At 40.2% G+C, this 26,072-nt stretch overlaps 1 protein-coding gene across 1 annotated transcript in view; it reads right to left on the bottom strand.

Moving 5' to 3' along the window:
- The window catches only part of SLC7A14 (solute carrier family 7 member 14), a 117,955-nt gene that overhangs the window by 25,034 nt on the left and 66,849 nt on the right, over positions 1-26,072 (bottom strand). The window contains exons 2-3 of the mRNA XM_075268703.1: positions 22,373-22,848; positions 1,007-1,243 (exon numbers count right to left, since the gene is read on the bottom strand). Coding sequence (XP_075124804.1) covers positions 1,007-1,243; positions 22,373-22,676 — 541 coding nt within the window. The 5' untranslated portion in view covers positions 22,677-22,848. The remainder of the gene's footprint in view (positions 1-1,006; positions 1,244-22,372; positions 22,849-26,072) is intronic.

Below are 26,072 nucleotides of genomic sequence, written 5' to 3'. Positions count from 1 at the left end.
TGGGGTTTTTAGAGGCTCCCTCCACCATGAATTTGCCCAAACTGGGGTGTTTAGAGGCTCCCTCCACCATGAATTTGCCCAAACTCTGCTGGTTAGAGGCTCAATCCACCCTGATTTTCAAAACAAATGTTGGTGCCAACCTCAACTTACTACAAGGGCCAAATTCACTGCTGGTGACAAGCTCTCCTCACTGCAAGTGCCAAATACACATGTTTCAAGGTGTTTTCCTACTGTCAGAGAGGTGGTATTGAGTGTGTAAAGTGTGTAGTTGTTAGGCTGTGATGTTGGGGTAATAGAGGGTCTTTGGTGTGTTAGATGCCCCCAGACATGCTTCCCCTGCTGTCCCAGTGTCATTCCAGAGGTGTTGGCATCATTTCCTGGGGTGTCATAGTGGACTTGGTGACCCTCCAGACACGGATTTGGGTTTCCCCCTTAACGAGTATCTGTTCCCCATAGACTATAATGGGGTTCGAAACCCATTCGAACACACGAACATTGAGCGGCTGTTCGAATCGAATTTCGAACCTCGAACATTTTAGTGTTCGCTCATCTCTAATAGAGATTCTATTTTTATTCATCGTCATCAATGTACTTATATTATGAATTAGAACATACTTGCATTAGTAAATAATCCATGTAGTATATCGATGTCAGAGGTAGGATTTAATTGATGAAATGCACTGTAAATATTCTATGATGTTCCCCAACAGAGTTAAAGGATATTCACAATTTACAGACAATATTATCTATGTTATCCTGGATATGTAAGCAACATCTTCTAATTATAGTCATAATGCATATTTATTATTTACATTTACTGAAACATAAAATGAAAATAACAATTAACTATCCCTAATTAAAAAATAATGAGCTAATTAACCAATATCTTGCTAAACAATTTAATAAACGTGGGCAACAATGGAAATTATTATTGATACTAGAACAATAGTCACATGGAAATAGGTTTCATCAGCAAAGCTAAATACATTTACAGCCAAATCCTTACCTAATCCGTTTAACGTTCCCACACTCTCAATCATCCAGTGGCTGATCGTGTGATTGGCAAGGGAGTCAAACATGCTACTTAGGGCGCTCGCTCCGGCTGCTGTGCCAATGAGATATTCTAGGATTAAGTTCCATCCAATGAAAAATGCCACAAATTCACCAACAGTGACATAGCTGTATGTGTAAGCAGATCCTGTTGTTTTGGGAACACGTACTCCAAATTCAGCATAACACACCCCTGTGTATATAAAAAAAGAGAGAATTACACTAAATCATTGCTTCGAAAACTGTAAGACATTCATTACTGGTTGGTAAGGAGGTTTGATAGAAGTGATTATACAGAATTCTTCTAAGGTTGCAACAATCTGGTTTAGCAACATACGAGCGGCCACAGCAAAAAAGCATTGTGGGAAAAACTGTAGCGGGAATGCATCATGGTTTTTCACGCAGTGCTTTTCACAGGAAGTCTTCAGAGGTTTCCTCTCTGGACTTTCTGCTTCCATTATACCTATAGGGAAACATGTTTTTTTTTCCCACGTTGTCGCCACAGTTTTTCCCACAGGGCTTTATTGCTACGGCCCTCTATATGGAGCCTTAGCCCCAAATGGCAAAAATACTAGCAGAATAGGCATCTATAGTAAGTTGTTTTGTTGATAACTTTTTCACCAGTTCAGAACACTATACAAAGGAAGAAATGGTAAAGGGGGTGATAAAATACTTTTGTCAACATCACTCATACGGCATGTTTTGAGGAATGTGATCTTAAAGTGTAGCTAAGCTTTCAAACATGTTTTCATTCCTCATAAAGCTACATTGAAATTACAATTAAAAAGTTAGGAAGGTAGGAATGTAGAAAAAGATAAAACACTATTGTGTTAATGCTAAAATCGTTTGATCACTAAATGGTTAAAATGATTTCTGTGGGCAATGAACAATCTACAATAAAAAGAGACATCTTCAGGAGAGTTTTTACAATTTTAATGTGATTGTTAGGGGGTTAAGCAAGTCAGAGAGTTAATATATTTAACCCCTTAACACCCAAGGGTATAATAGTATGTCCTTGGTTGCATGGAGATGTATGGAGAGGGGTCAAGAGCTGAGCTCTCTCTATACACAGCAGATGTTGGCTGTATAATACAGCCTGGACCCATCACTAACAACTGTGATTGGTGCCGACATCAATCACAGCTGTTAAATGGGACCACAGCATCTAAAGTGTGCAAGCACCATGGGCTCCTCCATCTTTGACCAATCGCCGCCCTCCTGATTATCGGAGGGTGGTGATCAGTTGCCATGACAGCTGGGAGCCTATTGAAGGCTTCCAGACTTGTCATTACGTCAATTCTATAACACGCTGTGTGTAATAGAAGTGAATGGATTTTACTATACATTAGTATTACAGTGAATAGTATGAGCGATCAGTCTCCCTAGGGTTCTAGGTCCCTAGGGGGTCTGAACATTAAAGTAAAAGTAGAACATTTTTTTTTTTTTTACAAGTATTTAAAAAACACAAAAGTTTAAATCCCCCCCCCTTTCCCTAGATCACATATAAAAATAAATATGCAAAAGTAAACTTAAACACTATAGGGATTTCCACACTCAAAAATGACCAAACTATTAAAATATTTATCCCATATGGTGAATGGGGCCACGAGGTAAAAAAAAAAAAAATAGCCAAATGGTGTTTTTGTTAACACCTTGCCTAAAAAAATGGAATAAAAAGTGATCAAACCATCATCACCGTCCGCCAAATAGTATCAACAAAAACATCATCTTATCCAGCATAGAAAGACACCCTACCCAGCTCCATACTTGTAAATAAGAAAAGTTACAGTTGAATGTGGCGACACATTTTTTTTTATTTTGCAGAGTTTTTATTTTTTAAAAGGTATCAAAACATTACAAATATTATATAAATTTGGTAGCGCCGTGATCGTACTGACCCATAGCATACAGGTAACAAGTTATTTTTACCACACAGTGAATACTGTAAAAACTATACCCATATGAAATTGGCGCAAATGTGTTTTTTTCCCAATTATACCTCATTCTGAGATTTTTTTTCAGCTTTCTAGTACATTGTACAGCATATTGAATGGTGTCATTACAAAGCACAATTTGTTTTGCAAATAATAAGCCATCATGTGACTATGAACTGAAAAATTTAAAAATGAAAAAAATTATGACTCTTGAAATGTTAGGATAGAAAAACGGAAATGCAAAAATGATAATTGGCTCGATCTTTAAGGGGTTAAAGAAATGATTGAACACTCGTCACAAAACAATACTGAGAAAATGTGAAAATGTGAACATAAGCCTTGTTATTTTCCAATAGTTTGATACAGAGAAGTAGAGCTTATAAGGGCTTATATGCAATAACTACATAGTGGGCAATTAGGATTGATTGTGTTATAGAAATGAATGCAAACCACAAAGCGTCCATATGGAGTTACTCATCTTCATTTTCTAATTTGGATCTTGGCAGAAATGTCCAGAATAAAATTAATCTCTGCACAGAAGAAAAGTGAACTTGGCACGGAGTAAATGCTGTTGCTGCAAATTGGTGCAAAGCGTACGCAACGTCTTTAATTCTCCTTGTACAGAGTCCTGGGTCACTCAGTGATAGCAATCATCTAGATGAACGGCTTCTTTTTCCATCATGATGTTGCATTCTGACCAGCCATGGCTTAATTTTATCTGAAAGCTGCTTAAAGTATGTAATACCTAATGCCACCGGAATAGAAAAGAGTTAATGATCATGAGAAAATTACTTACTTAACCGTGATTTATGACAATTTCACTCGCTAGAAATGTTCTCATTAACGATAATTAAGCTGAATTTTGCGATCCGCAGACTGAGATGGTTTTTGTCCATCATAATTGATAATAAATTACGTTGGATGCTCTCACAGATGTATGATGGGTCAAGTAACCAACACCATCCAAAATCAGCAATGTATTATTTTACAGCACTTGTGTCTTTGGTTGTGGCACTGTAAGATATTCACATTAGCGTTTTCTAGAGATCCAAAAACATATTCTACACTATGTTCTATGTTTTATGCAGGTGCCCAAAATTTATCAAAAATCTATTTTACACAATCAGTTCCCCTGTGTCGACGGCTCCCTAGTATTTGTCTATTTTATATACTACTGATCAAGTGGCATAAGTACAAAACTTTACAGTGATATTCAAATAGATACATAAAATAAAATACACATACATACATACTTCATGTGTCGAAACGCGTCAGTCAGTGTCTGCTATGTCTGCTAGCTACTCAATGTAGTCCACTGCACAGCATATCCTGTTTTTCAGGGGTTGCTTAAGAGACACTTGTGAATTTTTTAAACTTATTTTTCCATTAAAAGTTATATTTTATGAAAAAGATGTTTATGCTGGAGTTTTATATCTTAAGAAGTTCCTGATTACAAGTTTCTTGGGCCGCAAGAACTCTCCGTGCATTACCCTTTCCAGAACGTGAGTTACATCATTTTTCTATATATCCTGCAAGTTGAACCAGACATTTTCCTCCCCCCTTTGTTCCATCTGATATGATACTTCATTTATGCTTCGTTTCACCACCTCAAGTAACTTGAAAAGGTCAGTGAAACAGCCAAGATTTTAAGTGGAAACACTACATTTAGGGTAAGTTCACACGGGAGATTTTTGGTCAGGATTTTGACTTGGAATTTGCATCAAAATCCGGCTCAAAGAAAACGTCTCTCATTGAAATCAATGGGAGCCGGTCATTTCCTTTTTCCGCGAGCGCTTTGTTCCCACTTGCGGAAAAAAAGAAGCAACATGCCCTTCTTCAGGCTGCTGATTCAGCCATGGACGTCCACCTCGCAACACTCCCTCCCGACTAGGCCAATTCAATTGGGCCTAATCTGGAGTGGAATGCCGCGACTGGATGCCGATGCACTGTATGCACTGCACCAGCATCCAGTCGCGGCTAGCCGTTTTTTGGGCCGGATTTTGAGGTGGCCACCTACGACTAAATCATACCTATAGTTTTGAAGGCTATAAGATTTTTTTCATTTGGGTTATTCAACTAATTTTTTTTCTCTCTCTACAGTAACACATAGCACTTTATTTTTAAGTTATTTTTATTTTTGTATGTTTTTTCTTTTTTTTATATCTGTGAAAATGTAAACAAAAAAGGAGGGAAAGAATGTCTGTTTCACATGCTTTATTTTTTAATAGCAACAAGTGCTACTTAAAAAGATGTTAAATATTTTTCCATCTCTGTTATGGTAATTTTAATTTGGTATTGTGGTGTCGGGGATGAGACTAGAATCTGTGATGTAGCTGTGATATTGGTGTATTATTATTTTTACTTATTTTACTTTCATTTGTTTTTTTATTTATTTATTTTTTTCACATTGAGCCCCCATATTGTCATTATATACCTGTGGGGGGACTTTAACAGTTTTTTCTTTTTTTGGTGGGAAGGGAGAGGCTAATTTAGCATGAAACTGGGGCTGCTACATTTACCCCCAGTTACAGGAAGAATTCAGCCTCCTGTTCATCACTGCAGAGTTGATCTGGATCCTCTAGGACCCAGCAGTTCTAACATTCTCAGATCACCGGCGCATCATGGTGGCTCCCATAGTTGTAAAGAGAGCGTACATTGAGATCTGTGTATACTGCAATCAGGAAGACAGGTAATAAACCATCCCTGCCTTCTGTATAGGAGTTATGGCTGTAGTTATAGATGGCTCCCCAATTCTGCAGATACATGATTTCATGCAGCTGTTTAACACTGCAAGGACATGCTGGTACATCTTTGCAGAGTTAAGAGTGGACTGCCAGTTTGAAACTCGTTGAAACAGAAAGAATAGGTTTACTTCAAGAAACAACACATATCTCACCAATCCTCCTTTGCTCCTGTTCTTGCACCTATTTCCTGGTCCCATCTCAACACACAAGAAATATATACTTAAGCAGTCATATGCTGAGACAGGTTTATTCATAATGTTCTGCCAGATAATTGATGAAAGGAAATGCTGGCACTTATAGTTCTACAAAAGCAGGGAGCCAGAGCCTGCATAAGCCTGGTCTACGTCAGTCAAATCGTATTCTTATTACCCTCATTCTCAGTGAGGTCAATAAAGGCAGTAATGTCGTCTATCGTAGTCATTACATTGCCTGTGCCAGACACAAATTGGGATTCTCCACATTTATACTGTGCATGAGGTTGCTTAGAAACAGATGTGATGACACAGGTTGCATTATGACCACAGATATCTTCGTCTTTTACTTCTACGCCATTCCCGACATTATCAATGCAGTGTGTGTCCTTGGAGGCTCAGCTTCCAGAGATGAAATGCGAATTGAAGAATATCAGCTAGGTTTCATTTTTTTTAACTGAAAATGTTTCAGGATCTTAAACAATAAAGATTGGGCCAAAACTCAATACATATTGATTGATTCACAGAATAAATCACTGGTATCCTCTAGAGCTTACGTGTGTAGTGTTACCATTTATAGAAAACTATGCTGCTGTCAATGTAACTGTGAATATTAAAGGACAATAATACAGGGCTTATGTATATGTCGCTGTGTACACTACACTGCTACACAAAGAAATACACTTCAAATCCTAGGAAACTCAGGGCTGAGTAAACCAGGCAGCTCTGATGATTAATGGGAACCTGTCAACATGATTGGGGCCCCTAAGCTAGAAGCATATTCCTATGCAGTTGGAGTATAGGGCCCCAAACCTGGAAACCTCAGTCCCAGTTGTCTTAATATGTTCTCATTTACCAGAAATTGCTCCGCACTCATCTCTAGAGGCTACCAGCGCATGCGCATTGAAGAAGAGGATAGTACATTTTGCTTCCTTGTGAAGTGACACGAGCTGTGATGTCATTGACTTCCACAACACAATGTGTGTGCAATGGGAACCACTGGAGATCCAGGACTAGTCCCTGGTAATTTATAAACATATTATACTAGTTAATAGAGATGAGCGAACAGTAAAATGTTCGAGGTTTGATATTCGTTTCAAGTAGCCCCTCAATATTCGACTATTCAAATCGAATATCGAACCCTATTATAGTCTATGGGGGGAAAATGCTCGTTTCAGGGGTAGGTAACATTCGATCAAATTATACTTACCAAGTCCACGAGTGAGGGTCGAGCTGGATCCTCCGAGAAGTCTTCTCCTTGCAGCGTCCCCGCGGCATCTTCCAGCTCTGAATTCACTCTGCCAGGCATCGGGCATGGGCAGAGCCGACTGCGCATGTCCGCACTATAAGCGGACATGTGCAGTCGGCTCTGTCCAGGCCCGATGCCTGGCAGAGTGAATTCAGAGCCGGAAGATGCTGCGGGGAAGCTGCAAGGAGATGACTTCTAAAGGTAGGAGAAGAACCAGCGTTGACTGGCCGACTGCATAGCATTCGGCCAATCAATGCTGGTTCTGCATCGAACTTTTACATTCGAATAGCGAGTGGTACTTGATCGAGTACGAGTATTTCGAATACAGTAGTATTTGATCGAATACCTACTCGATCGAGTACTACTCGCTCATCTCTAGTAGTTAACAGATGGATAAATGGAATGAGAATAACAGGTTTGGGGTTGTATATCAAAACAGCATAAGGGCATCCTGGTAAAAGGTGAAAGGCTCCCTTTAGATAACAAAAATCTGTGCCCATTTTTATACCAACAACTGGCTTATACATCCCGCTCATTTTTAGGGCACTGGTATGTGTACAGGAACCATCCTGGAGCTTACTGATGTTCATGGTTGGAAACTCTCTACTTAGTTCCAGTGCACAACAATAAAGTTACCTTTCCTGTATGTACAGAGCAAAACCATAGCTAAACGGGGATTTGAGAACTTGATGATTTTTTCCTAGTTTTACAGGGGAGTCCAAATCAGAATTCTGGTCAGCTGTTAAAAATGGACAACTTAAAGGGAAACTGTCACCATGAAAAGACAATCTAATCTACCAGCATTATGTCATAGGGCAGAACTATGCGAATCAATATATAGTTTTATGGAAAAAGTTTAAGTCTACCTTGTATGTTATTAAATTAAATTCCTGCTCATTTTGAGCTAAGGAGTCTTGTGGGCGGTCTCACTCAATGATTGACAGCCTTGCCTATATGAGCATGCATACATACATACAATCACTGACTAGGACTACCCCCTGGACTCCTATGCATAGTGAGAGTTGGTACTTTGATCAATAAGTTATGTTAAATCTTTTCCTACAAAAATATATATTGACCTGCCCAGCTCCTCCTACTCTATAACATCTTGCCTTCATATTATTGTGACTGGTTCCCTTTAAGGGCTAGTTCACACAGAGTTTTTTGGCAGTGGATTTTGACTCGGAATCCTATAATAAAAACCCAACAGATGTCATGCAGGTTTAAAGATATAGCATGGTGTTCAATTTCTGCAGGCTGGAATTTGGTGTTGATATTGAGGTAATATCCACCTCAAAGTCTCATCAAATTCTGCAGTGTGAACATACCCTAAGAGTTTCACCGCTCTCCTGCCTTCACGTTGGTGGGCAGGTTTAGCCTGTGTGATGGACAGATTAGGACAGCTGCTTCTGAAACTAGATGGCATACAGTCATCTTTGGATTTACATGCAGGGGCATGATCAAGCACTGTTCTATCTATTATCGGGGCTCAGCGGCTGAAGGCATTTTGCAAAGCTTATAGTCAGGGACATAACTTGAGGGGGTGCAGTCGCACCGGGGCCCAGGAGCCTTGGGGGCCCATAAGCACTACCATCGGTAGTGAGATCGAAACTTCCATCTGACCCATAAACTAACAGACTATCCTAACCACACTAAGGTTGATTGAACTCCTTAGTAGCCGTAACTATCACTATCAAGAATTCGCTGTAGGGACGAGGTAGGGGGCCTTGGACAAAAGATTGTACCGGGACCCACAAGACTTTAGTTATGCCACTGCTGACATTCAATTAGCCATCAATCACAGTAAAGGGAAGGGAATAGAAGTGTCTGGGGCAGGGACCACTGCAACAAGAAGAAGAAGTAGAGTAAACCTAGATGTAAAGACTGAATGATCCATATTCAGCTATCAAGATAGATAAAGCAATGTATAAGGTAAAACAATTTAGGTTAAGCTACGACTTTGAATTTGATCCTTGAGCTCAGAACACCTCTTTAATCTTAAAGATCAGAATTCTTCTACTGTATACTGTAAAGGGGTATTTTTGCCATCACCAAAACTTGTGTCCTATGTTTCTTTACAGTATGCATCCATGCATAAACTTTTTCATTTGTCTGTTACCTATATTCCTCCAATGCTGTATGCCAACTTTGGCAAAGTTTTTTCTTCTCTACTGAACATTATGAATCTCCATTAATTTCAATAGCAGAGTGACCATATAGACACAGACCAGTTTGTTCAGATTGTCTGGACAAGGTACAATGTCTAAGCCTGAGATCATTGACAGTAACTTATAACAAATAAAAGCATCTGTAAACTATAAAAAGAATAGAATAAAGATATTTTTATTTTTATTTTTTCTGCATATCCAGTTTCGACTCTAGTAAACTAATACTACTGTAAGCAGATGAAATTCCATCTTCCTTCCATTAAACTGCATTCTTATTTTATACTGTTCTCCTACAATAATGCACAGATTAGCATTTATATTTTTTAAAATAGAATACAGAAAATAAGAATTGTTGGCTATTATTTGACTAATAATATAATATTTATCAATTATATTAATAAATAAAATATATTATTTTAAAATAATATATTTAATATGCTTATCATATTCACAATGACTTTCCTGTGAGTTTTTGTATTATACAATACTGTTCAAAAAATGGCTTTCCAACATTAACCTGATTAATCAATGTTTTGGTAAAAGTGATATCTCTACAAAGTGAATAATTTGGTCAGTCAAAAAATTGTTACATGAATAAACAAACGTGTTCTCAAAATGGCTGGGCAATGGCCTGTTGTTCACTGTAGTGTTAATAAAGTGAAAATGTAATAGAAAAAAAGACCAGAGCCAACATTATACAGTAGGTATGCAACATGCTACTGATTCTGAGTAAATTAATTGAAAGGGCTTATTCACAATACTAGCAGTGTAGGGTTAAATTAATGAAGATATTCATTCATTCTGTGGAATAACAGGTGTGAATTTTTGCAACCCTAGTTAAAGGGGTTGTCCCATCTCAAAGATCCTATCTATACTGGTAGCTTATGTAAATTGAAGACTTATCCTAAATATACTGCTTTAGAAATGCTGCTTTGTTTGCCTGCTAGGTGACCTTATTCCTCCCATTGTATACACTGTGTTACTATAACCACGGACCTGGGCGATAGGACAAGTGACATCACTTGCTCAGTGGCAGGACAATCATTTAGATAATTGCACTTTGCGTGATAAAGCCAAGACTGTTATCACTCTCTGTAAACACACAGATAATACTGAGTCCGTTCTCAAAAAGAATCTGTATAATATCTGATCTGCAGAAGTGTTGTTTGTCCCATTCAGCAGGAGGGAGGGGGAGAGAAGTAGAATTGAGAAGCAGACACTACATGCTGCCTGGCTGAAAGACTGAGATGGGAGAACCCCTGTAAAGTAGGAGGGTGGTAAATGTTGCAGATGTTGTTTATAGTACATTTACTTCAGAATTTCTGGTGATAATCGGCCATTCCAGACATTGTTCTGATGAAAAATGTTTAATCAAAAAGTTGACTAGTTGACTGGAGAGGGAAAGACATATAGAGCAAGGACATTAAGAGCAAAACCTGAAAGATGTGGAAGGAAGTGGGAAACTACTATTCGCACTAATCGAAAAATAGCAATAATGGCAAAGGCTCAGCCAATGGTCATCTACTTAAAGATCTTAAGTTATCAGTGAGGACTGCCACAAAAAGAAGACAATTAAGTGATGCTGGTAGGAGTTGTGTCTGGCTATGATTCTTTGCTTTAGGTTCTTTTTGTACTGTCTGAACATTGTTCTATTCTCTCACCTATGTAATTGATTTTCCACCACACCCATCTCTTATACCTTTGTTTCCCTCTGCTCCTCTAATAGTTAATCTTAGCCTTACTTGTGTGATTAACATCTTTTATTCCAATAAATTCTGGGGTGGGTTCTTTCTTCCTATATATTGTTTTCCCACCCTCACCTTATTGCTTGCTGTTTGCCTTTCTGTGCATGCTGGATCTATACTATTACTGTTTGTATTTACATTTCTTATCTTTGGCTTTTCTTGTGACTACTCTCTTGGATTTTGATTCTGTGCTGCGATGCTCGACCTTTGGCTAGCTGAACTCCCTTTGTTCTTGTTTGTCTTATCTTTGTTCTGTTTTATAACCTATATCATAAGAAGGGACTGCCGCCCAGCTGTCCTCTGCCATCTAAGGCAGCAAAGCAAGTAGGCAGGGACAGGTTCAGCTTAGGATTCAAAGTCTTGTCATTCCCTTCCTCCCAGGGTTCACCAGCAGCTACTTACATCCTGTTGTTGGAAAAAGAGATGCCCAGAATAGTTTAAAATTTGCCAATGAATACCTACATTGCTTGTCCTAAGAAGAAACATTTTGTGGACTGATGAAAATCAAATTTCAAAATTATTCTTTTTGGATTTAGTGGCCACAAGCAGTATGTCAGATAACTCCCAAGCTCTGATTCAATCCATAGTACACAGTAAAGCATAGTGGTACACAAATCATATTTTTCACATTCGAGAGATCATGGATAAGTTTGAACATATCAAAATACTTGAGGAGACCAAATTACAATATGTTGAAGTAGAAATGACCTTGAAATGGATGTTTCAACAAAACAGTGAACCAAATCATACCAATAAGTGAAAAACATAATGGTTACAGACAAACAGGATTGAGGTAATGAAATGGCCAGCCCAATGCCCAAACCTCAATTCTTTGAAGAACTTGTTGGGTGACATAAAAATAATGTGCTTTCTGATGCAAAGCCTAAAAAAATGAAGAACTATGGAATGTAGTCTTAATGTTCTTGGACTGGAATTTATGTTCAGAGGTGTCAGAAGGTGGTCAACTTCATGCAACCCAGATGTCAAGCAGTTCTCAGAAACAATAATTATGCCGCTAAATATTACATTGGTAATTAAAAGTAAAGTGAAATTTAAAAAAAATTTAAGAGTATATATTTTACATTTTTGATCTTTTTTTTAATAAAAATGCTGGCACTTCTACTTCCTGTAAATGAGTAACACAAACTGGATAACTTTTGTATTGCTTTGATTTGAAATTGAATGTGTAATATTTCCAGGTCATTTGCATGTTGACAAATAAAACTTATTAGAATGATTTTTAACTTTTTTTTTTTAACCCGTTGACATTTTTAATACTGCTGTACATGTTTCCATACAACACATAAAAAAGGTTATATATATATACTATTACTACTGGCAGTAATGCTGCTTGGCAAAAAAAAAAGTGATAGCTAGATGTAACAGAAGTTGTACTTGGTCATATGTGTGTAGGTGGAACACTTTTTCCAGTTAATGGATATGGATAATACTGTAAGACAAGAGCTAGTGATTGGGTTACTCTAGCTAAAAAAATGTTATCATTTATGCAGATGTGTCTTCTATGAGTAGTCTGCAGTAGTCACAATCTGCAGCTGAAGACAACAAAGAAAACATAAAAATACAGAATTAAGCTTCTTGCAAAAATTCAGATTTTCTATAATTCTGTGTGTCATTTTGCCAAAAGCAAGTGTTATAATCACCAGAAGCCTTCAGCATGCAAGAGAACCATGATACATCATTAGTCTCATGTATTATATATGAATGTAACATTGTTCATTTCTTAGCCATCATGACGTAAACCTTCCTGAAGCCTGATGAAGGTACTTTAGTCACCAGCACATTAGGATTTATATTTCATGTAAGTAATGTAATAAAAAATTTTGACGCATTTAGCTGCCACATGTAATTTTATGGAGGCTCTGTACGGTCTTGACAACTTGTCTGGAAGAATTAGAACATGAAGGTTTTGCTCAGCTTTAGTGACTCTCTGACATGAAGCCTTAAGGGTCAATTTTTATTAAAAAATAAAAAAGCAGTGCTTGACTGCTACAACTGCATAGCCAGCACAAACACAGTCTACAAGTGTAGAATATCTATGGCTATTATTCCCAAGATTACCAGGATCATTTTAAGTCTCCAAGCACATAAACAGCTAAAACTCGGAAATTGTAGTGCTGAAATAAACAGCTCTTAGGTTTATGAAATGCAGCTAAAAAGTAACACAAAAAAACACGGTTTTTGCAGCATTTTTCTTTGCATGTGTTATTCTGCCATATTAAATATATAGGGAACATGTTTGTGAATCTAGAGCTGAAATGAACATGCTGCTTTTTTCATTTTACCATATTTTCCCCCCTTCTAATAAAGTATAAATAGATTAGACACTCCCTTAGATCAACCAAGAACAGGGACATGTCTCAGACTAGCAAAGCACATTGTATAGTCTGAGAAGTTGGTAGGCATTTTAGAGATAGAAAGTGGGGACTGGAAGTCAGCAGAACTGTAACAAAAATATTAAAAAGGTCGGCACCATGTATTCTATTTACACCTTTTTCTATTTGTTGCAAGGTTTTTATTGTGAGTTTTGGAGTCAGTATAAGTCCACCTTATGAGATCCAATGTTACATTATGTAAGCAAGAATTGCAACCAAGCTTCTCTCTACACTATAAACTGAGAAAATGATAGAGTTAAAAATTCCAAACTCTGCACCCAGGTAAAGCTTTTTATCGGGTTTGTGGATCCTAATTGGTGTGTTACTTCAGCTACTTCCTTTCTGGAACACACAGTTTACAGGCAACACTGGTTGCAAGTTACAAGTTGCAAGTAGCAGGATGGGATCTACAGATGGAAAACAAGATGAACTGACAGCACCTACTATATTAGGTTTTATATGATGTATCACACCAGGTATCAGATGTTAAGCGTGTTTAAAGTCCAAGTTCACTTTCAGGCTGTACAGTGAAGGAAATAAGTATTTGATCCCTTGCTGATTTTGTAAGTTTGCCCACTGACAGAGACATGAACAGTCTATAATTTTAAGGGAAGGTTAATTTTTATATATGTATTAGCATTTTGCATAGAGAAATAAGTATTTGATCCTTATGGCAAACAAGACTTAATGCTTGGTGGAAAAATCCTTGTTGAATTTTGGTCCACTCCTCTTTGCAGATCATCTCTAAATCACGCAACTCGGAGATTCAGTTTCCTCCATGAATTTTCTATGGAATTAAGGTCTGGAGACTGGCTAGGCCACTCCATGACCTTAATGGGCTTCTTTTTGAGCCACTTCTTTGTTGACTTGGCTGTATGTTTTGGGTCATTGTCCTTCTGGAAGACCCAGCTACTACCCATTTTTAAAGGGATCCTATCATACAAACCCTTTCTTTTCTGAGTAACACGCCAGAATAGCCTTAAGAAGGCTATTCTTCTCCTATCTTTCATTGTCTTCTCTGCGCCACCATTCTGTAGGAATCCCGGTTCTTGTCGGTATGCAAATGGGCAGAGTAGAGCGGTATGCAAGCGGCCATTTTCTCGTGGCCTGTGGGCATGCACAGTCTGCTCTGTCCAAGGCCTGAGGCCTAGAATTTACAAGCCACCGCCGGAAGAAGCGAATGAACAGGACTCTGCTGATGAAGATGGAGGCAGCGCTGGAGAGAGTTCTCTCGCAGCATTGGGGACGCCCACAGTGCTGCAAGAGAACTCATTTGCATACCAACAAGAATCGGGATTCCTACAGAACGGCAGCGCGGAGAAGACAACGAAAGGTAAGAGAAGAATAGCCTTTCTTAAGGCTATTCAGACGTGTTACTCAGAAAAAAAAAAGGGTATGATAGGATCCCTTTAATGTCCTGATGGAGGGAAGGAGGTTGTCATTAATGATTTTACAGTACATGGATCCATCCATGCTACCACTGATGCAGTGAAGTAGTCCAGTGCCCTTAGCAGAGAAACACCCCAAAACATAATGTTTCCACCTCCATGCTTTACAGTAGGGACGGTGTTCTTTGGGTTATAGGCAGCAAATAAATATTTTTATCACATCAGTCACGCAATTCAATAATGAAAAAATTATGTGATGCATAACGGGGACCAATTTTACCATGATGTTGGCCAGCGTTTACCGCTTATCTGAACACAACCAGATAGTCAAGGTGAGTGTGCAGACCCCATGATGAATGCTTTGGCCACCCAATAACAAATATTGAATCTGCCATTCCTTGCATTTAGAGTGAAGTGTTCTGCCAAGGAACACATGCTTAACTTCTAAGTTTACTGAACCCTGCTTGGGAAACACAATTTTATGGACTGATATCAGGACTAGAGATGAGCGAACAGTAAAATGTTCGAGGTTCGATATTCGTTTCGAGTAGTCCCTCAATATTCGACTACTCGAATCGAATATCGAACCCTATTATAGTCTATGGGGGAAAATGCTCGTTTCAGGGGTAGGCAACGTTCGATCAAATTATACTTACCAAGTCCACGAGTGAGGGTTGGGCTGGATCCTCCGTGCAGTCTTCTCCTTGCAGCGTCCCCGCAGCATCTTCTGGCTCTGAATTCACTCTGCCAGGCATCGGGCCTGGGCAGAGCCGACTGCGCATGCCCGCACTACAAGCGGACATGCGCAGTCGGCTCTGCCCAGGCCCGATGCCTGGCAGAGTGAATGAAGCGTCGGAAGACGCCGCGGGGAAGCTGCATGGAGAAGACTTCTAAAGGTAGGAGAAGAACCAGCGTTGATTGGCCGACTGTATAGCATTCGGCCAATCAATGCTGGTTCTGCATCGAACTTTTCCATTCGAACAGCGAGTGGTACTCGATCGAGTACGAGTATTTTGAACACCGTAGTATTCGATCGAATACCTACACAATCAAATACTACTCACTCATCTCTAATCAGGAACATTTACATGAGTGAAAAAATGTACTAGTAGTATTAAATTGTTTCCAGAGTTATGTCAAAAATAGTCGTACAATGAGATGCTGCTCACAATGACTATTACTACGTAGCCTTTGCTTAAATCTAGAGATGAGCGAACAGTGTTCTATCGAACACATGTTCGATCGGATATCAGGGTGTTCGCCATGTTCGAATCGAATCGAACACCACGTGGTAAAGTGCGCCAAAATTCGATTCCCCTCCCACCTTCCCTGGCGCCTTTTTTGCACCAATAACAGCGCAGGGGAGGTGGGACAGGAACTACGACACTGGGGGCATTGAAAAAAATTGGAAAAAGTCATTGGCTGCCGAAATCAGGTGACCTCCATTTTAGACGAATAGTGGATTTCAAATCCGGGTCATATGAGAATGTGAACTTTGTGACTATGAGACAGGGATAGCTGTACAGGCAGGGATAGCTAGGGATAACCTTTATTTAGGGGGGAATGTTATTAAAAATAACTTTTTGGGGCTCTATCGGGTGTGTAATTGTGATTTTTGTGAGATAAACTTTTTCCCATAGGGATGCATTGGCCAGCGCTGATTGGCCGAATTCCGTACTCTGGCCAATCAGTGCTGGCCAATGCATTCTATTAGCTTGATGAAGCAGAGTGTGCACAAGGGTTCAAGCGCACCCTCGGCTCTGATGTAGCAGAGCCGAGGCTGCACAAGGGTTCAAGCGCACCCTCGGCTCTGATGTAGGAGAGCCGAGGGTGCACTTGAACCCTTGTGCACCCTCAGCTCTGCTACATCAGAGCCGAGGGTGCGCTTGAACCCTTGTGCACACTCTGCTTCATCAAGCTAATAGAATGCATTGGCCAGCGCTGATTGGCCAATGTATTCTATTAGCCTGATGAAGTAGAGCTGAATGTGTGTGCTAAGCACACACATTCAGCTCTACTTCATCGGGCTAATAGAATGCATTGGCCAGCGCTGATTGGCCAGAGTACGGAACTCGACCAATCAGCGCTGGCTCTGCTGGAGGAGGCGGAGTCTAAGATCGCTCCACACCAGTCTCCATTCAGGTCCGACCTTAGACTCCGCCTCCTCCGGCAGAGCCAGCGCTGATTGGCCGAAGGCTGGCCAATGCATTCCTATGCGAATGCAGAGACTTAGCAGTGCTGAGTCAGTTTTGCTCAACTACACATCTGATGCACACTCGGCACTGCTACATCAGATGTAGCAATCTGATGTAGCAGAGCCGAGGGTGCACTAGAACCCCTGTGCAAACTCAGTTCACGCTAATAGAATGCATTGGCCAGCGCTGATTGGCCAATGCATTCTATTAGCCCGATGAAGTAGAGCTGAATGTGTGTGCTAAGCACACACATTCAGCACTGCTTCATCAAGCCAATACAATGCATTAGCCAGTGCTGATTGGCCAGAGTACGGAATTCGGCCAATCAGCGCTGGCTCTGCTGGAGGAGGCGGAGTCTAAGGTCGCTCCACACCAGTCTCCATTCAGGTCCGACCTTAGACTCCGCCTCCTCCGGCAGAGCCAGCGCTGATTGGCCGAAGGCTGGCCAATGCATTCCTATGCGAATGCATACTTAGCAGTGCTGAGTCAGTTTTGCTCAACTACACATCTGATGCACACTCGGCACTGCTACATCAGATGTAGCAATCTGATGTAGCAGAGCCGAGGGTGCACTAGAACCCCTGTGCAAACTCAGTTCACGCTAATAGAATGCATTGGCCAGCGCTGATTGGCCAATGCATTCTATTAGCCCGATGAAGTAGAGCTGAATGTGTGTGCTAAGCACACACATTCAGCACTGCTTCATCAAGCCAATACAATGCATTAGCCAGTGCTGATTGGCCAGAGTACGGAATTCGGCCAATCAGCGCTGGCTCTGCTGGAGGAGGCGGAGTCTAAGGTCGGACCTGAATGGAGACTGGTGTGGAGCGATCTTAGACTCCGCCTCCTCCAGCAGAGCCAGCGCTGATTGGTCGAGTTCCGTACTCTGGCCAATCAGCGCTGGCCAATGCATTCTATTAGCCCGATGAAGTAGAGCTGAATGTGTGTGCTTAGCACACACATTCAGCTCTACTTCATCAGGCTAATAGAATACATTGGCCAATCAGCGCTGGCCAATGCATTCTATTAGCTTGATGAAGCAGAGTGTGCACAAGGGTTCAAGCGCACCCTCGGCTCTGATGTAGCAGAGCTGAGGGTGCACAAGGGTTCAAGTGCACCCTCGGCTCTCCTACATCAGAGCCGAGGGTGCGCTTGAACCCTTGTGCACACTCTGCTTCATCAAGCTAATAGAATGCATTGGCCAGCACTGATTGGCCAGAGTACGGAATTCGGCCAATCAGCGCTGGCCAATGCATTCTATTAGCCCGATGAAGTAGAGCTGAATGTGTGTGCTAAGCACACACATTCAGCACTGCTTCATCACGCCAATACAATGCATTAGCCAGTGCTGATTGGCCAGAGTACGGAATTCGGCCAATCAGCGCTGGCTCTGCTGGAGGAGGCGGAGTCTAAGATCGCTCCACACCAGTCTCCATTCAGGTCCGACCTTAGACTCCGCCTCCTCCAGCAGAGCCAGCGCTGATTGGTCGAGTTCCGTACTCTGGCCAATCAGCGCTGGCCAATGCATTCTATTAGCCCGATGAAGTAGAGCTGAATGTGTGTGCTTAGCACACACATTCAGCTCTACTTCATCGGGCTAATAGAATGCATTGGCCAGCGCTGATTGGCCGAATTCCGTACTCTGGCCAATCAGCACTGGCTAATGCATTGTATTGGCTTGATGAAGCAGTGCTGAATGTGTGTGCTTAGCACACACATTCAGCTCTACTTCATCGGGCTAATAGAATGCATTGGCCAATCAGCGCTGGCCAATGCATTCTATTAGCGTGAACTGAGTTTGCACAGGGGTTCTAGTGCACCCTCGGCTCTGCTACATCAGATTGCTACATCTGATGTAGCAGTGCCGAGTGTGCATCAGATGTGTAGTTGAGCAAAACTGACTCAGCACTGCTAAGTCTGCATTCGCATAGGAATGCATTGGCCAGCCTTCGGCCAATCAGCGCTGGCTCTGCCGGAGGAGGCGGAGTCTAAGGTCGGACCTGAATGGAGACTGGTGTGGAGCTATCTTAGACTCCGCCTCCTCCAGCAGAGCCAGCGCTGATTGGTCGAGTTCCGTACTCTGGCCAATCAGCACTGGCCAATGCATTTCTATGGGGAAAAGTTAGCTTGCGAAAATCGCAAACTGACAGGGATTTCCATGAAATAAAGTGACTTTTATGCCCCCAGACATGCTTCCCCTGCTGTCCCAGTGTCATTCCAGGGTGTTGGTATCATTTCCTGGGGTGTCATAGTGGACTTGGTGACCCTCCAGACACGAATTTGGGTTTCCCCCTTAACGAGTTTATGTTCCCCATAGACTATAATGGGGTTCGAAACCCATTCGAACACTCGAACAGTGAGCGGCTGTTCGAATCGAATTTCGAACCTCGAACATTTTAGTGTTCGCTCATCTCTACTTAAATCACTTTTGTTTCTTCTGTACTCTATTTACTCTGTGTGTCAATTTCAGTCTATGACATGGTCATAGTGAAAACAGTAAGAGTCCAGCACTGACCTTACATTCTGACACTGAGTAGTATTCAATTCACTTCCTAGTAAGAAAGCCTATGACCTCAACTCTATGTACTTCATATTTAATGAGGCAATGACACTGATACCCCTAGGTGACACTCTGAATGAATGACAGACAAGGTGGAAGCAGAGTATTCTGTCACCAAATACAGATGGCCCGTGGTTTACTCTGGGGTACTGTTTCTAAAAGAGCTGTAACAAAATATTACAGTATAGCTATAATTTGGTTATAATTATTAAATTAACTTAACATTTCAATGCATTACATTTCAGACCCCTTTTAAAACTTATCAAGGATATATGAATAGGACCTCCTTGGTGAAAAAGAGGAACTTGCTCTAGTGACAAATATATAAACCAGAATAAGTCCTCCAAAAAGAAGAGAGTTCCGTCTCACAGACAGAGTTATCATCTCTCATCAGATCACAGCAGGGTACTAGCTGACTGTGCTGTGTAGGAGATCTAGATGTGGGTCAGAATAGGTGCTATGTCTCATTGGGGTGACGCCAATGTGACGTACAGAGGCTAATTCATCCATGCATGCCCTACTAAGTATAGTAAAGGAATATACAAATAAGAGGAAAAGGTGGAAAAGAGGAACTTGCTTTAGCACCACCTTATAGAAATTAGCTCCCTATAGATTAATGCATGGTTTCTCATAAAATGTAATAGCATAATTGCCCTGTACATACTTACAAATATCTGATAAAGTACAGTTTCACAATTTCCATGAAAGACTTCATAGACATTAACTGCTTAAAAGGGTTGTCCCATCTCAAGGATCCTATCTATACTGGTAGCTTACGTAAATTGAAGACTTTTCCTAAAGATATTGCTTTAGAAATTCTGCTTTGTTTGCCTGCTATGTGACCTTATTTCTCCCATTGTTTACACAGCGTTGGTATAACCACGGACCTATAGCGCAAGTGACGTCACTTACTCACTGCTCTTGTCAGCAGGACAATCGTTCGGCTAATTGCAGTTTGCTGATAAAGCTGAGTCTGTTATTTCTCTATGTAAGCACACAGATAACACTGAGTCCATTCTGTACAAGCATGTGCATATTATATCTGATCTGCATAAGTGTTCTGTGTCCCATTCAGCAAGAGGGAGGAGGGGGTAGAGAAATACAGGAAGTGAGAAGAACAAGCCGCTGCTACACTGAGATGGGAAAACCCCTTTAAAGCATGCCTCAGGTTCCAAACATTTTTTCATAAAGTGCAGTGCAGGTGAAAACTAGAAACTTTGTAATATATCTTAATATGGAGATCTGTTTCCTTCAACACTTATTAAGCTGTTCTCCTGCTACTTAACTTCAGTGTGACTGCTTGTTTTCATTACATTTGTCTCCATATTAAGCCTCACACACAAAGCTCTATGGAGAAAGGAAGGGTGGAGTGAAATTCTCCTGCCAACTGGTTAATTGATTTATTGCTTCATTCTATGTACTATCTACAAACATAACAGTATTAAAAGTGTACAGAGTAAAGTAAAGTGTAGGAACAGCAATTATATAGGGTATCTTTTCTATCTGTTGTTATCTGTCATTTTATGGATCCTTTCATGCTAGGATTTCCGTTTTTCTGGTCTATAACTGAACAGATGTGAACATACCCGTACCAAGCACACTGAACACAATGTGGGCAAACAATACATTAATGATACATTGGTTTTGTTATATAGTTTTCCCAACAGAAGCATTCACTTTTTGTAGCCTTGAAGCCTCATGGACAATAAATCTAAAAATTAAAATTTCCTCCAATAAAGTCTGGTCTCTTCAACAAAAAACAAGACTTAACTGTATTCAAAACTTATCAATGTGCTGTAATTTGTTGCTGTTTCTACTTATGAAGCTTGGAGGCTGCCCACAAAACCCCAATCATTAGGCATATTTGCAATTAAAGGATATTAAAGAGGAACCATCAGCTCTGCTCCAGCTCTTTGCACCACTCCACTGACTCTGGGACAGAAAATCGTGTAGGTTTTAGTGCCTGATATACTATTTAGGCTCTCTACTGTTATTTGGGCATTGTGAGGCAGGAGCAAGGAATGGTTATGATTCTGAACTCTGACACTGTCTCTGATTGGAACTCTGAACCATTCCCTCCTGTCCGCTTCTGCCTGACACCACTCTCCTGACAGTACAGAGGCTAAGTAGCAAATCAGACACCAAAAGTAACTGCACTGATTGCTTGGGAATGGTGTGGGCTAAAGAAAAAATTCCAAGGGTATTAGAATCAGTGGATCAGTGCTTATCAAAAGGTTTTAAGAACTGAAGTTGGTGGAGGTAGTGAAAGGTCCCATTTAAGACTCAAAGATTACATGCATTAGAATTGCAATTGGTAATGTAAATGGTAAAGGTAATGGTTTGTAGTAACATGGTTAAAGGGGATTTACCACTATTAAGGAGGATAGTGAATAAGTATCTGTTTATTCAGGGCCCAATGTTTGGGACCCTCAGTGATCACAAGAACAGTGGGCTACAAACATGTGAACGGCTGGAGATAAACTGCTCCAGAAGTATCATCGAAAAAACACAGTAGCGACTTGAGTATGTGTTCTACAAGTCTATACACATGGAGCACCTATGAATCTATATTCTCATAATCACTCTTGGTCTGTTAAAATGGGGATAAATATCATTAGTAAAAAAAAATCCTTGTTAGGGTGGGTTCACAAAAGGCAGATTTGTTGCAGGAATATATATGAGCACACCAAATGAAATATTTTAATACTCAAAAAATATGATCATCCAAAGCATGAAATAAGAGTACGCAACTCACCAGATAATATGGATGCCACAGCTGCAATGATAAATGACACAATGACTCCTGGTCCTGCCATTTCTTTAGCGACCAGTCCAGAGACAACATACATCCCAGTGCCAACACAGCTGCCCACACCCAGTGAAACCAGGTCTACTGTAGTCAGTACTCGAGCTAGTTTGGTCCCATGAGATGATGTTCCTGCAGTTCCTTCCAGCATGGACTCTACTGGTTTGGTGCGTAAAACTCTCGCATTGATTGCATGCCATGTTGCCCCCCAAGGAATCCGTCTTGGATCCAGGTAAGAAAGAAAACCACTCATGATGTAAGGAATTTCTTAGAAAAAGTGTGTAGTATGCTAAAATACAGGTCACTGCGGTTTCTCCCAACATTCAGTGTTATAGGGTTTCAGTTGAGTTGCGCACGACTTGTATAAAGTCAGCAGCTCATGATATTACATATGTTCTTCTTCTAGTGGTCTGGATACTAAGAAGCTGTAAGAGAAGGAACACAACAGTGTGATTAGAAATAATAATTTGAGTATTTAATGCACAAGGCAAATGAGTTTCCAGATATTAATGTAACTGCAGTAAAGACAGCAATGAATAATATATGTAAATTATACAGATTTAGAAGAATAACTAATGAAATTTGTAGTATGGATATAAAGGTATTTTAGGTCTTCTTAGCTTCCTCCATCCTGAAAGCAGCTTTCCTGAAATGGATTATTGAGCCTCCCCCTCTTGTGTGGCTAAAGCTCACTATCAGAAGCTTAGTGTCTCCTACATTCTCTGCTGTTATCTGTATTATCCCTGCTTATGTTGTTGCTCCTGACTGCTCTCACCTGCTCCATCCCATGCACTCGCAATATACTTACAGCAAGCAAGAGGCTTTTCTGACTTGTAATAAAAGGGTTATACTGTATATAAAAGTCATACCAGTTTAATTAACTTACAGCTCACGCACAACACTAATGATATTAATAATTACTCTTATTCATTATTAACATTATATTAATAACTGCAACATAGGGAAGTTAAAGATGTTATGCCAAACAAATTCCCTTATCTTACTTTGTATGGCCCCTTCAAATATGACCTGAGTGAAAGAAAGGACATTTGGCTTCAACGTCTGAGAGCTATGAGTAATGGAAACTCATGTGTTATAATAAGGGATACTCATATTGTAGATTGTTAGAGAGACATAAACAAAAACAAGGTGCCTGTAAATGCCCTTGCAAAGGGGCTTTAAGCTATTTGAGCCCACTCCTACGAGTGTGAATGTATTTTGTAAATGTAAGATATTCTTGTTGCTATTATACATGAAATTCCTATAGATAGCTGTATGGAACATTGTATGTGGCTAAATTCATTTGCGATGATGAAAATGATGATCATTTGGGATGATGATGTCTGTGCTAAATAATTAGGCAGCTTAAAATTCTATGAAGACTGTATCCAGGGACTTCAGAATGTTGTGCGTGTGCCCGGGGGAGCAGAATTACTTCTCACATACCCAATCACTCTTTAACTATTGCTTATTAAATACCATTTATCACTCGTATCATTTACTACTGTCTTCTATGCATTAAATAAACATTTCCATCTCAAAATTATGTTTATTAAATTTCATGATAATAGGAATGGTCTAATGTTGGTCAATAAACATGAGCAATATATTCTATATAAAGTGCATTTTTTAGCAATACTTTTTTTTTCTTACAAAATAAATAGGGTAGCATTAGCCCAATATAATATATGGTTTATAGTATTTCAGCTATACTTTTATAGTAATTGTGATATACTGTACATATCTATATATATATACTCTTATATTAAGTCTTATTAGACTAGATTATATACCATGCCTTGCCAGTCTCTTTGTTGACCCATACACATACAGTACCTGCAAAGTGTATGGGATTATGACTAATTCCATCATTGTTTCATGTGCAACAATAAACAGTCACCATTAGAGATGAGCGAGTATTATTGGTGTAATTGGTCGAATACTACGCGGTAAACGCAGTAAAAATTTGATGCCCCTCCCACCTTCCCTGATGCTTTTTTACACCAATAAATATGCAGGGGAGGTATTCGATTGAATACTACTCGCACATCTCTAGTCACCATAACAGTAAATGGTCTCAATGTAAAATATCCAACAACTCACAGTGAAAAAGTAATAATTTAAGGGCAATACGATTACAAAAAACTCCCATCGTCTACAAAGGCACAAACCTCATGCCTATAATATTAACTACTTGCTGCCAAAAGTACCATGCTAAGGCTGAGTTCACACGAGGGGCGGATAAAAGGCGGATTTTGGCAACGAGAGTGACACGGGGAGCTGTGTCACTCTCGGGTCAAAATCTGCCTGCCATGACTGTCACAGCTTCCGAAAGTCGCAGCTTTCCCCTCTGGAGTAGGCTGAAATGAATGGGCCGACTCCAGAGGTTGCTGCCGCGAGGTGGACGCCGCGGCTCAATGAGCCGCGGAATCCACCTGAAGAAATGGCAGCTCGCTTCTTTTTTCCCTGAGCGGCAATGCACCGCTCACAGAAAAAAGGAGCCTGGCAGTCTCCATAGACCACCATTGTGAGGGGGTGGATTATGACGTGGATTACGCGTCATATTCCACCCCCTCTATGCCCGTGTGAACTAGCCCTAAGATGTAAAATAAAGTCACTGCTTACCAAAGGTAAAAAGCTTCTAAGACTCAGTGGATGCGTTCCTCAATGCACATTTTGCGTGATGCTTCCTGATTTACATGATTTTATTACTAAATATTGATATTTTACTACTCCATGACTACAGTACAGTACAGTACAGTAAACCCATAGAATACAGTACAGTAAACCCATAGAATAATTGATGGACCTTTGGGACCCCCATAGGGTCTAGGGCCCGGGAGAAACTGCTACTGCATCCCTAAATAAAGGAGATAGCTGCCTGCATCTCTGCCTTGGGCTTTATTGTGAATAATTTTGATTAATTAACTAAGCTAAGTACACTTTATTAACTGAACATACCAGTATATGAGTAATATATAGTTAGGTCCAGAAATATTTGGACAGTGACACAAGTTTTGGCATTTTAGCTGTTTACCGAAACATACTCAAGATACAGTAATATAGTCAATATGGGCTTAAAGTGCAGAATCTCAGATTTGATTTAAGTGTATTCACATCCTAATTGGAGGAAGGATTTTGGAATTAGGGGCCGGGTGTACTTTTTAGATATACCATTTGGGGAATTGGTTTTGCTTTGATCATATTTTATTCAAATTTTTATCAGAGGCAAAACAGTGAAAAATGGCGGTTTGGCACTTTCGACTTTTTTTTCCCGCTATGGCGTTTACAGTACAGGAAAAATATTTTTATAGATTTGTAGAGCGGGCGTTTTTGGACACATGGATACGTATCATGTATGTGTTGCACAGTATTTAAGTACTTTTCTATTTTTTCTATGAAAAGGGGGGTGATTTGAATTTTTGATACTTTTTTTTTTAATATTCTTTTTCATTTTTTTTTTTTGCATTTATTAGACCTCCTAAGGGTTTTGAACCCCAGGGGGTCTGATCACTAAAGCAATGCATTACAACGCTAATGCATTGGAATACATTGCAAAAAAATCGTCATTTCTTTTGCAGGCTGCATAGAGCAGCCTGCAAAAGAAAATCACTGCAGACTGGCCGGGGAGCCTTTACAAGGCTCCCTG

The sequence above is a fragment of the Leptodactylus fuscus genome, chromosome 3 (assembly GCF_031893055.1).
Source record: "Leptodactylus fuscus isolate aLepFus1 chromosome 3, aLepFus1.hap2, whole genome shotgun sequence".
NCBI classification, from domain to species: Eukaryota; Metazoa; Chordata; class Amphibia; order Anura; family Leptodactylidae; genus Leptodactylus; species Leptodactylus fuscus.
The sequence above is the reverse complement of the archived record's forward strand: the minus strand, read 5'-3'. Positions and strand labels throughout refer to the sequence as shown.